At 47.9% G+C, this 13,043-nt stretch overlaps 1 protein-coding gene across 1 annotated transcript; it reads left to right on the top strand.

Annotated features, from left to right (window-relative positions):
* The first annotated feature begins 8,856 nt into the window (after positions 1–8,856).
* On the top strand, positions 8,857–12,935 carry tmem33 (transmembrane protein 33). Its single transcript, XM_028959675.1, has 8 exons — positions 8,857–8,944; positions 9,997–10,075; positions 10,165–10,259; positions 10,704–10,891; positions 11,082–11,149; positions 11,242–11,375; positions 12,118–12,201; positions 12,289–12,935. The coding sequence occupies exons 2-8, from the start codon at positions 10,028–10,030 to the stop codon at positions 12,416–12,418; spliced, it is 747 nt and encodes a 248-aa protein (XP_028815508.1). The 5' UTR covers positions 8,857–8,944; positions 9,997–10,027; the 3' UTR covers positions 12,419–12,935.
* The last annotated feature ends 108 nt before the right edge of the window (positions 12,936–13,043 follow it).

Raw genomic sequence — 13,043 nt, 5'->3', positions numbered from 1 at the left:
AATAATTTACTGAATAAATGCATACATCATGATGATAATCGGGGGATCGAACGCTATTGAGAGAACGACAACTTCGCGGTTTGGAGGACAGGTAAAAAGGATTCCTACGGTTAAATAATTGCTTCAATTAAACAATTAAAACCCAACCTGGAATTGGATTAAAGGGACCCTGCGGTTACAAAGATGGCCACCCTCCCCTGCACTAATCGCAAATCAACTCAGACATATTGAATTTTTATGTTTTCATCAACTTGTTGCCTGAGCAACAGACTGGCAGCCATTGAGCGGCGGCCCCTGACAGGGTTGTGGAGAAAGTCGTTGATTAAACAAATTGAAGGTAACATACAGTTCAGGCTTCACTCCGGGAAACAGAAACGGCATCGCCGTCATTGGTTGTGTTATCAGCGTAAATATATTTTGTGGTGCTGTGAAGAACGGCTACACTCTCTCTCGGGCCTCAAATCTTCCACTTGCGCCACTTATAAAAGACAAATTTCCCAGCAGTTTATCAGACCCCGGCTGACACCCGCACTGTAAAGTCCTTCTGTGTTCTTGGTGGGAAACTGTCACGGTTTGACGGAAGTTTGACAAATGTCCTTTGGCTGAAAAAGCCCAATGCTTCCTGGCCCAGCAGGCCCAGTCATACGAGGCGTGGAGCCGGGAGAAAGGGCCCTGCCCTCCGCTGGGAGAGGCCTGCTGTGGGAGTGACAGAGGGCAGACAGGAACCCCGGGCCACGGGGCGCGGCCTCCGGCCCGGCCCCGCCGCCCTCGCGCCGCCTCCGGGAACAACGCCGTGCTGCAGGGCACCTTGTCTCCGCACTTGGCTCGGTGAAAAGATGGCCCGCAGGAGATGATTGCTGGGCTAATTGTGCTTTTGAGAGATGCTGTGCTGTTCTGCGTGCGGTAGAGGAGTCAGGGGAGTCACTGAGTCAAATGTGTGTGTGTGTGTGTGTGTTTGTGTGTGTGTCTGCACGTTCGCATTAAAAAAAACACCAATATTCCAGGTCCCCTCAAGGTTTTAACAAGACTACAGTTATGAGTTAAAGTACAAGATTGTGGCACTTATTATCATATTATTTGCGTATTTTATGCTGACTTCAGACGCGTGACATTTGTGTCTCAAATCATACGTTTTCACCAAAAAACAGTGACCAGTTTGTGCAAAGTGCATTATATATTGCAATACAATATATCACAATAAACCGACAACCAGGCAGGAAGTATGAATATATATTTTTAATTAGAATAACGAAACAAATAAAACGGGGGAGGAAAAGCAGGACATCGTGAGTTGTTTACGAGGAGGATGAGCTCGTCGTGACTAGTTATGCTAACACCATATTTCACGCCGACGTGAAATATCTCTTTATTGCGCGATCCGTCTTGCAGGCCGCAACGCAGCCCCTTCCAGGAAGCTCTGAAAGAGAGAGAGAGGGAGAGTGGGTGATCAATAACGTCTCAAATTCCACTTATGCATTTTCATTTTTCTTCTCAGATCCTTGTCTTCTGAGGACCGTGTGGCCCGTTAATGGTGGTCCACGGCGTAGAATACCTGCTTTAGTACATATACGAGACAGAACACGCAACATTATGGAATATTATTGGAATAGCATTGGAATTAGTCATTTGTCCACTACTGTTGTCCCCGGCGACAAGACTGACCCGGTTTCCTGTAAACAAACAGAATTGTGGCACGACCGCAACTCCTCCAGATTAATTCGCGCCGCCGTCTATTTGTCGAGTGCGCAAGACGTCCATTCTGGCTGAAAATGTGTGTGTGAGTGTGTGTGTGTGTGATGCTTCTTCCTCTGTCTCTATCAGAGCGCCGGCCCCCTTGCTGCTTTCCTCCTCTCCTCTCCTCTCCTCTCCGGCACACATCCATCCCTCCGGCACTCATCCCGGCCTCAGACGGCTGGTGGCTCAATGGCTAACCGGATTACGGAACAACAGAGCACCTTCCCCTGCGCTTCTCCTCTCAATATACTTGTGGCGGCGTCTATTGAGCCGGGCTGGTCCCTTGACTAGGCCGCCTTTATTGAGGCATCTATGGGGCTTTATGCAGCAAGTGCTCGGCCTTGCCCCCTCTCCTCATCAATCATCTGTCGCCGGAGCCACTATCTGAGCAAAGGCGGGCCACAATGCGCTCTCCCCTTCCAGAGAGCGAGAGGACGGGCAGGGAGCGGGCGAGGGAGGAAGGGGGGGGGGGGGGGGACCCCATTAAAACTGGCGTTTTATACTCGGAAGGACGATAAAAAAAAAAAAAAAATCGGCTCCCTTTTTCTTTTAGAGTTTAGTACAGTGAGGCCGATCTCCCTCCCTCATCCTGCCACGTCGAAGTCTCCTCCACGAGCGCAACTTTTTTAATAACCCCCCCCCCCCCCTTCGGCCACGCGCTCGGCTCCTGGTGGAGTTGCGGGATCCGATTACGCCGCCGCTCGGCGGCAGGCGCCGGGGCGCAATAAGAGCGGGGCGCACGGATGCGGGGACTTCGCTCATCAATTAGATCTCTTAACAGCAGCCGGCTGCAGAGCTCACCGCAGGAAACACACCGCGTACGCCCTCCTCCCCTTCCCCGGCGCGCCGGTGAAATTAAACAATTCTTCACGGCGACGAGCCGCTCGCGTCTCCTCTTCCCTTTTCACCTTCCTGCCAGCGCCGGTGTGACTTCCTGCAGGGCCTCATATCGGCCCGACGTCTGCAAGGCCAGAGGACAGAACCTGCGTTACGTTTAAGGCCCAGGGGTCACAGTCGCAAACGCAAAACCTTCACCTGAACGAGAACCTGGCGGGCCAAACACCGGCACGAAACTGTTTACATTTACATGTACAGCATTTACCAGAGCGGGTTAAGTGTCCTGCTCAGGGACATCATGGTAGTAAGTGGGATTTGAACCCGGGTCTTCTGGTTCACAGACGAGTGTGTGACCCACTAGGCCACTACCACCCTGAAACTGAACAAGGGGCGACTGCCAACTGAACCGCTTACGAGAGGCCTTCTGAGGATCATTTTACAAATTTGGCCCTTTTCTCACGGCGACGGCAGGCGAATAAGCGGCGTGGTCCGTGTGGACCGGCCACCAACGTCCGCAGAGGAGGGGAAAAGATTCGGTTCACGGGGCTCTTAAACGCAGTGCATCCTGTACAACAGCAATGGGCCTGAACTTGAAAGGCCTTTCACACCAAAGTCCACGTTTTGGTCCCCATATTCTGGCTGCACACCTATCCCAGCAGCCACTCCGAAGACGCCCTTTATTACCCAGATGAAGTGGGGACACCTAAACGACCGTGAAATCTGTCTCTTTTTTTTTTTTCTTTCTTTTTCAGGGAAAAAAAGGTGACTTGGGCACGTATCTCTCCATTTGTCCAATAAAGGGGTGGCAATTTATCATCGATCGAGACAGCGTCACAATTTCTACCTAGCTCCCTCAGCCACGGGACCCGAATTCTGCATTTTTATGGAAAACCGCAGTCATTTTGATTGATGAAATCCAAAGATGCCTAAAACAATCCGGGAGATCTCCAACTGCGTCGCTCCGACGGGGCGCTTCAGCGGCGTCATTGTTGCGGTGACATGAGGGGGGAGCTGCGTGAGAATGCGCGAGAAAAACGTCGCGATTTCCGCGCGCAAAAAAAAAAAAAAAAAAAAAAGAAGAAGAAGAAGAAGAAGAAGAGGGGCAGACGCGAGGGGGTGGGAAAGCTGGAGAGAACACACACACACACACACACACACACACACACACAATACCGGCTCTCATTCCCTCCGGCCGTCTTCTATCCCGGTAAAGCGGTTCCGTGCATTTGTATAAGCAATAAATGACGTCATGGGATCATTAGCTGCTTTAATAATGTTAATAATAATAATAATGATGATGAGGAGGAGGAGGAGGGGGTTATGGCGCTCAGCAGCCGTCGGGGACGTCTTACTTAACGCTGCCTCGCCCACGGGGAGCTTCAATAAATCTCCCTCTATTTGGACCGCGGAGGTTGCGCCTCCGAAGGGCCTCGGGCGGCGTGGGGGCCGCGGCGAGATTGCGTTCGGGTGCCGGTGCTTAGGAGCAGCTGCTCGGGAAAAACAGACAAGCCCTTGTCAATTAGCCCGGTGACGAGCCCGGGGGCCATGCGGCGGCCAGCAGCGGCGCAGGGCCCGCAATTAGTCTCCATTCCTGTCTGGACCTCCGCGGAGACGCGGCTCGGCCGGGCGGCCAAATGGCGAGCGACGGGTTTTTTTTTATTTATTTAGTCATCTTTCGCTTTATTCGCGGGTGTCGCAGTTTTGAACTTCCGGTCGCTCGACAAAAACCTTAAACAAAGCAATGGGCTTTCGTTAAAATAAAATAAATACAAATAAATTAGCGTAATGTTCGGGGTTAAAGACTGTTCCCAGGTCAGCACTCACTCTCCGCATTAATATGGGTCTTTGCGTTGCATTACGCACCACTGTTCCGCGAACGGTGTTCTGGCCGCGTGACGTCATTCGCGCAGCGGCGACCGGATTTACGGACTGTTCTCGGATCAGCGCCTCAACCCCCCGCCACATTCGGGGTCGTAAAGCTCATTTGCGTTCAAATAAATCGCCAATCCTCGTTGAACGCGTCCACGTTCACCCGTGGCCCGCCATTAACGTGCAATTCGGCTCTAAATCATTGCTAACCGGCGGGTTCGGAGAAAGGGAATTTATGGCTGCTCCACGCCTGTTGGTGTTCATTAAAAAAAGGTTTAAAAAAGGTTCATTGTGGGGATTTATAGTCTCCCTTTCTTTAGCGCGTAGCGTAGCGTAGCCTGGCCCAGCAGTGTAGATCATTCAGACACGCATCCCTCTCTGAAGCCACAATTTGGGGGGAACGTCGTGGGTGTCTGTTGTATTCCGTGAGGGGAATTTTGCACATTTTTACTGCATTTTGTTGCATTTTTTTTTTTTGTTTTGCGACCGCTCACCGCAGGCCTTTGTGGCAAGTTGTCACCACGAGCAGCTGGTGGTGGCATTCCGGCCTGTCCCAGCGCTGGCCTTTGGCCTGGCGGGGGGGGGGCGGACTCCGGACCGGGCCGTCCAGCCGGCCTGGGTCAGAAAGGCCATGCCTCCAGCAGGACGAGCGGCGTCCGCGCCAGCGGCCGAACAAAACTGCCGTGCCTGCTCTGCCCAGGGAATCATTAGCTGGTGCGTTTGTTTAACTAATTAGCCGGCCGGGCAGCCGGGGGGGGAGGCTTGTAGGGCGAGGCATTCAGCCGGAAGGAAGATCCGGAGTTCAAAGTACAGGACGGGGACACGGCAGCGGCCCCTGTGTGGCACAGACCACCGAAGTTCAAGAACAGAGCAAACAGCACATGCCAACAATGGGCACGGCATTCAACAGCGGCGCCAAAGGAGTCAAGCAAGCTAAAAGGCGAGGGGAGGAAAGATCCCGCGTTAAATATGGGAAAGTTTGGCGAGCGGGTCACGGGGTCAAGAAAAGTCAACAAGAGAGCAGTCTTGATGACAGAAGGAATTTAATATCAAAAATACATAAATCTTCAAGTGAGGGCAGCCGCACAATGGGCACAAAGGGGGCGAGTGTTCGAGTCAACACTGATTTGTTGTAGCTGATAGAAAAGATAGGGCCCAAGTTGTTAACATTTAACACAAAAACGTCCGCAGAATGGGAACTGTGTGAAGAGAAAAGGCCACGTCCTCTGCAGCGGAGAGCGTAATCCAACAAAATGCAGCTTTGGTTTTAATATATTTTTGTATCTACTGAAAAGGGGATAAACATGGGGAGAAATTGTGCCGAATTTTTTAAAAATTCAATATATATATATGTATGTGTGTGTGTGTGTAAAAAAAAACGTATATTATGCTTGACTTATATTGTGGTATTTTACAATTACCATTATTTTATTTAAAAATTTGGCATTTTGCAAGGCGTAACTTAACACAAGAATACAACCATTTACCACTTATAATTAAAAAAACACTCCACATATTACAAACTAGGAGCCTATGCTTTAGCATTTTGTCATTTTTATTTTTAGTACATGTGGCAGACTGAAGGCCAGGCCCGACAGCGTGGCCTTTTGCCACGACAGTCGCTGAGAACTTCGCCTGACCTCGGCACCAGCTTCTCAGCCCTTCAGACACACTCGAATTCCATAATTCCCCATAAAAACGCATTATTAGGGAAATCCTTCCTTTTTTGACAATTTAATAGCGCAAACCAATCATGTGCGTGACACCGGTCATTCATCTCCGGGCGCGGACACAAAGGGCCAGGCCAGTCCCGGCCATTTTCACATCAAATTCACAATAAAAGCTTTGTGATTCCTTAATGGCGATGTTTATGAAAGCCACCGTAAATGTATGAAGTTGCCATTCGGCCGAAGCAGAAGGGATGCGCCCTTCCTCCTCCTCCTCCTCCTCCTCCTCTCCAACACAGAGGCTCTGTGTGGCGCACGGAGGCGCAGCTCGGCTCTCGCTTCTTTTCTGAATCAATTTAGTGCTTCTGAGACGCCTTTTTCGATTCTATCTCTCTCTCCTTCTTCTTTTTTTTTTAAACACATTCTCCGGCGGGAGTAACAAGACAGGAAAAAAATAAAATAAATTGATCCGCCGAGACCTCACCTTCCCAGCGCCTTCAATAACAGAGACATCAGCCCTTTCGCGCGTAATTTTTAATATATATGCAATAAACGTTCAATTCGTTTCCCGGAAACGACGGGAAATAATACCGCCCGGATTCTGGGGCCATCTATTAAACACCAACGACGCGCCGCGACGCCGGCTCCTTGTGCGCTTGATGAATTTACGCGCTGATTGCGTCTGATGAAGCAATAACGCGGCCCTCCGCGGGACGCCGCGGCCACGGGGTTTTCATTTTGATCGGTCAATTATTAATGCGACGGGTTTCGCTTAACGGCGCCTAATTTGCGCCTCGACGTTAAAATGCCCACGGGACAACTTTGCATTTTAAACACGACGGAGCGCGCAAATCAATTCTCCCATTAATAAATAAAATAAAAATACAAGAGGAAATAAATAAAATGTAAAAATAGTTTTTATCAGTAGTATTAGTATTCGTTTTTAATGTTTTTTTTTTTTTTACAATGCTCATCTAACCAATTTCCCATCAAATAGGCTTAGATATTAGCGATTTCGTTAGAATGTGTACTTCTTTATAATTTGCGGTGTCGCGGCGATATATAAGCGGGATTCTCCATTATTTCCACTCTTTTGTTCGGACGTTTATAAAGCGCGTTTATTTATATAGTCGGCCGACTTCTGCTGTTGTCTCTTTGACGAGCACCGTGAAAGAATCGATTCACCGCGTCCGCCTTTCTTCCTCTTTTCACCAGTCCTCCTCGCTTGTCCCAATTCTCGTTTGTTTCGGCCCGGTCCGCCCCCTGTTTGTTTAATGGCTTTATTTCGGCCCAAATACAGGCGCTGAAAGAGGCAACTTCTCTTTCCCCGATAACATTTGAATATTTACTCTCTTTTTTTCTTTCTCTTTCTCTCCCCTCCCTCCTTCTCAAAAGAGTCTTTGATTTTAACCTGACAGTCGGCGCGCTTTTGTTATAAAGGCGATGCTGATGGATCAGCTTTGCAGCGAGCAGGGGGCACGTTACCCGGGCAATGGCTCGAATTTTATTTATACATCGATTAATAACTGTTAAACGATTAATCGTGTCATTATATCCCCACGATATCCCCATCATTCAAAATAAAATATCGAAAAGTGCCTATTTTATAATTCCCATCTGCCTCGACGTGGGAAAACCGAAACCGACATCCAAATGGACCAGGCATATTATTATGTCTTTTTTTTTTTTTTTTGCAAATGAGAAAGAAGCGTCGTATTCCCCACTTACGGCTGGCCGCCGAGCCCGGTGCGCGTCCCCGCCGCCGACGTCGCCCGTGTCCCGGCGAAGTGCGCGCCGCCGCCGCCGCCGGTTTCGCGGCGAGTGCGACGTCGGCGTCCTCCTGCGCGCCGTTTTATACATGATGAGCCGCCAGTAATGGGATTATTAAACAAAAACGGTTCCAGGCGCCGGCGTTAACCTTCTTTTTTTTTTAATGCCTTAATTAGGTTTTGCAAAGAAATAATTAGATTGCGCGTCGCTTACATCGCCGCGCGTTCCGAGGCGACACGGGAATCCGTGCACGGTCTGCGCCTCGGTTACTACACGTTTACGGACACCGCGCAGTTATGGGACACACGCTCCGATGGAAAAATGCGAAATAAACGACGTTTCTGGCCATTACGATAAATAACTAATTTATTGCACCCCTCGTTTTCGTGGAAAGTGCGCGCTCTGCTGTTGGTCGAGTGACGAGCGCCTTGCGGGAACGGAATAAACAGAAGACTAATTCTCTGGATAAATAATGAAAAGAAAGTAAACGTAAGAGTAAAAATATGAAGACGGTGGGCGGGTAGGGTTTTTTTTTTTAAATATGATTTATTATTATGACTGTGTTCAAAAAAAGGGGATGACGTAAAACTAGATAGTTAAAACTGGCGGTTAACTAGTCCTGAACTCTAGCGCCGTCTTGTGGAAGTGAACGCAGGCATTTGAATCAGAAAGCTGCATTTTACCTCAAACAAATTTTGAAAAAAAAAAAAAAAAAACGACATTGATCTTTGTTAGAACTACAGAAAGAAAATTGGCGTAAAAAAAACGAGTAGGAATAATGTTGAAAATGGCTGGTGTGCGCCCGAGATTCGGCAGAAGCTTTAAATTTCCCAATCGAATCACTTTTTGGGTGGGGACGGGTGAAATTTGCGAGCCGATGGTAGAACGCGTCGTTTGTGTTGCGTCCGAAACATGTTACGCTCCGAACCCGACGTGTGACGTCAGCATGCGGGGAGTTCTCGCGATATCTCGCCCCGACCACCACGTGACCGCGAAGTCAGCCCAGCTAGTGCGCCTAGCCCCGGTTCCGGCAGGGAAACTCTTCGGCGGTGTTCGTCGTACACGAGGTGAGACCGCGCGTCGCTGCGCTTCAACGAGTCGCGGGTGGGACGGGGCCTCGGCGGTCGGTCCGGACGCCGCCACTAGGTCCGCGTTAGCCTTTAGCTCCGGTGAAATGGCACGAGTCGGGGAAGAGGATGCTGCGTTAGCTCGTTAGCATTAGCCTCTGCGAACCTTCCAGATTTTTTCTCTCTCTCTCTCTCCCCGGAGAGAGGCGTACAGCCCTCTGATAAGTCGCCCCCGGCTTCTGCACCGGAGACCTTATGCCTCTTTAACCCACCAGACGCTGACCGTCGACGTCTGCTATTCATTAACCGTGTAGCTCTTTCAACAACGCGCAAAACTGCCAGTAAAGGCGGACCAGAACGAAATGTTCGGGTTTAATCCGTTTGTTAGCGTTACTAACCACGTCGCCCAGGGGAGTTCGCCCCTGTTCACAGAAGCCCGCTTGACGTTCCTCGCAGCGTCCACATTGTGATCTGGTGACATTTATATTCTGCCGGATAATCGTCTTGATGCGAGGCTCCACTGAGACGGAACTAGCTGGTTGAGGAACAACCCCCTCCCTCCATCTTTTCAATAGTAATTTAAAAAAAAAAGAATCGCTGACAAGAGTCGAAACACTCAAACAGCATGTGCTGTAAGACCTCTATAAACCAATAAAATGATCAGACGTAGAGTCTCTTCCTATGCATGTCACTGTTTCTTGAAAATGAGGGAATTGGCAGATTTAGGTGTTAAGTACGATGAGGTGCTTTATCTGGCGGGGCGTTCGAGTTTGCGGCAGTAATAACGTTTTCTTGATGGGCGGTTTCTCCATTTACATTTACAGCATTTATCAGACGCCCTTATCCAGAGTGACTTACAAGTAGGGACAGTCCCCCCAGGAGACACTTAGGGTTGTCCTGCTCAGGGACACAATGATAGTAAACGGGATTTGAACCTGGGTCTTCTGGTTCAAAGGCGAGTGTGTTACCCACTAGGCTATTAAAACCCTTAAAACCACCCGTTTCCCCATATAACTTCTCTAAAAAAAACTTATTTTATGAACTTATTTTAGGTCTGTCAATCGTTAAATTACTCGTGAGAAGATGGCAGACACGGAGCAGCGGAGTCCACCTCCTCAGGCGGGGCCTGTGGTAAGTCGAATATGTTACCTGGGTTCTCTGTGTCTTTAATCATTAACAGTAATAGATTTATTTATTTATTTTTTGTCTCCCCTCGACAGCAATTCTTATTGGCCAATAAACTGGAGACGGCAATGTGGCTCTCACGGCTCTTCACTGTCTACTGCTCTGTTATGTTCATCCTGCCTCTTTTGGGGTGAGGAACCTTTCACTGAATGATTTACATTTGCAGCATTTACCAGGCGCCCTTATTCTGAGGGACTTACAATCAGTAGTTACAGGGACAGTCCCCCCCTGGAGCAACTTAGGGTTAAGTGTCTTGCTCAGGGACACAATGGTAGTAAGTTGGGTTTGAACCTGGGTCTTCTGGTTCATAGGCGAGCGTGCTACCATCCACACGAGGATGAGTAACAGGTTAAAATGCTGTGTAATATCAGTCCTTTTACATTTTCGCCATTTATCACACTTCCTTATCCATTCAGTAGATACAGGGACAGTCCACCTGGAGACACTCAGGGTTAAGCGACTTGTTCAAATGTAGCAAGTGGGGTTCGAACCTGGTACTTAGTGGCCATCTGACTCATTAACCCCTGGCCTGTACCCGTGGCTTATGCTGAGCTGTTTCAAACGTCTGTCCCAGGCCGTATGCGGCTTCAAACTTCTACCAGCGCGCACTCCTGGCCAACGCCCTGACCAGTGCTTTGAGGCTACACCAGAGACTTCCCCGCTTCCAGCTCAGCAGGGCCTTCCTGGCGCAGGCCCTGCAGGAGGACAGCTGCCACTACCTCCTCTACTCGCTCATCTTCGTCAACTCCTACCCCATCACCAGTATCCTTCTCATCTGGCTTTACACTCCTTCTGATGCCAAGGGTTAATCGTTTTTTTAATATGTATATGTGTGTGCGTGTATGTATGTATATAAAGAACATGTACAGGTGTGTTGTAATTGGTCTGTGTTGGTAATTGTCTGCCAAAAATTATCTTCCTGGGTTTTAAGTTTCTTGACAAAGTATTTTAGTGAGTATATTTCCAGTTTTCCTCTTCTCCCTGCTTCATGCTACCACATACACGAAGAAGGTCCTTGATGTAAGTTTATTAGGGAACATCATCACCATGGAGATTATTTCTGTTTTTCATATATAGCGTTTAATAACATTTATTTATTTATTTTTTTCTAGTCTGTGGGTCCCCAAAGTCTAATTTTTATGAGGAATCTTCTCAACAAGCTCACAGCCAATCAGCAGAATATATTGAAGTTCATTGCCTGCAACGAGATCTTCCTCATGCCAGCCACAGTGTTCATGCTGTTCAGGTGAGGAAGACGCCGGCTCTCCGCGCGACCGACAATCACAGGTTTAAAGTGCAAGGCCTGTTTAACCAAAATTCTATACCACTGTGTTTTGTCAAAATTATGCCTTTTTTTTTTTTTCCTGTCTGACTATCTTAGTTTCATACATTCTTGGTGTTTGTCACCTCCTATGACAAACTTGCTCGACAGCATTTACCACAAAAAGTCCACATCTGTTCCCAGAAAACAGTCTTCTGTCGAAAGGTCCTCGGTTCGATACAGGGCAGTGGTGGCCTAGCGGCTAAGGAAGTGGCCCCGTAATCAGAAGGTTGACTGTTCGAATCCTGAGCTGCCAATGTGCCACTGAGCAAAGCACCGTCCCCACACACTGCTCCCCGGGCGCCTGTCATGGCTGCCCACTGCTCAGCAAGGGTGATGGTTAAGAGCAGAGGACACATTCATTATATTCAACCTAAAAGTCAATCACTTCTCTTCAACTTCAGTTTTGGACTACTTCCTGTCCAGTTTCAGTGAAACTTTTTATTTAGGCTATTTCAACTGGTATTGTGTTCTAAGAAAACAAAAATCATAATATCACACTCTAAAATAAACATTTTCGGTATGATCTTGTATACTTCCCAGCACAACTTGATGATGATGTTCATAAATGAAAGGCCTCCAACCAGGTTAACACTGTTTGCATATGTAGTTAAATATGTTTGGATCCTTTGAGATTATTATTTGGTTTCCTTTTTAATGATTTAAGTGGCCAAGGAAGTCTGCTGCAGCCCTTCATATACTACAGATTCCTAACCCTCCGCTACTCCTCCAGACGGAACCCATACTGTCGGTACGTAATTTAACGCCTAAAGCTTTACTTGAATTTTTTGTAAAAAAAAAAAATATATATATATATATATTCTTTTTTTCACAACAGCACGCTCTTCACTGAGCTGCGGATTCTGCTCGAGCATTTCATCATGAAGCCCACGTGCCCGGCCTTCTTCAGACGAATGTGCCTGAACAGCATTGCCTTCGTCAGTCGCCTGGCCCCGAACGGGGTTTAAAGCTGGTGCGGCGCCGAGAGACTTGACACAAGAGCCATTAAACTCTGTAGGGTCTGTTCGTCGCATACCCAAAAACCTCTGCTGCAATGGACACGTCAGCTATTTATCACACAGGCCTGTTCTGGGCCTGCTTCCTCCAGAATGGCTCCCTCTGTCTTTATTGGGTCTATTTATTTATAGAAATTTTAATGCGCTGAGGTTATGTAGATGTAAAGTGTAGAGAAAATTTATTCTTTTTTTTGTCCTGCCATGCTGTTATGTGTTGAGAAGGCAGCTTGTCATTACGCCTGTTAAATCTAACACTTTGGGGTGGGGAGATTGGGTGGTGGGGGGCTTAATGAGTTAAATTTTTGAAAATTGACATTTGCCTGCACCATGCAATGAGAATTTAGTCATGTTTTTTTTATGTACTCACTGGATTAATGATACTTTAACAATGCTATGCGTGGAGGCATTTTTAACCAGGCTAGTTCTTAGTCCTGGTTTTTGAACAAATTAAATTTAAAATAATTTGTAATGATGTTTCACTTGAAAGTCTTTTTTTTTTTTACACGTGTGTGAATTAAAGATTACAGCAGTGTGGGGGTGGGAAAAAAATAAAAATGAAGAGGTGTTCAAAATGTTG

This window comes from Denticeps clupeoides, chromosome 18 (assembly GCF_900700375.1).
Source record: "Denticeps clupeoides chromosome 18, fDenClu1.1, whole genome shotgun sequence".
Taxonomy (NCBI): domain Eukaryota; kingdom Metazoa; phylum Chordata; class Actinopteri; order Clupeiformes; family Denticipitidae; genus Denticeps; species Denticeps clupeoides.
The sequence above is the reverse complement of the archived record's forward strand: the minus strand, read 5'-3'. Positions and strand labels throughout refer to the sequence as shown.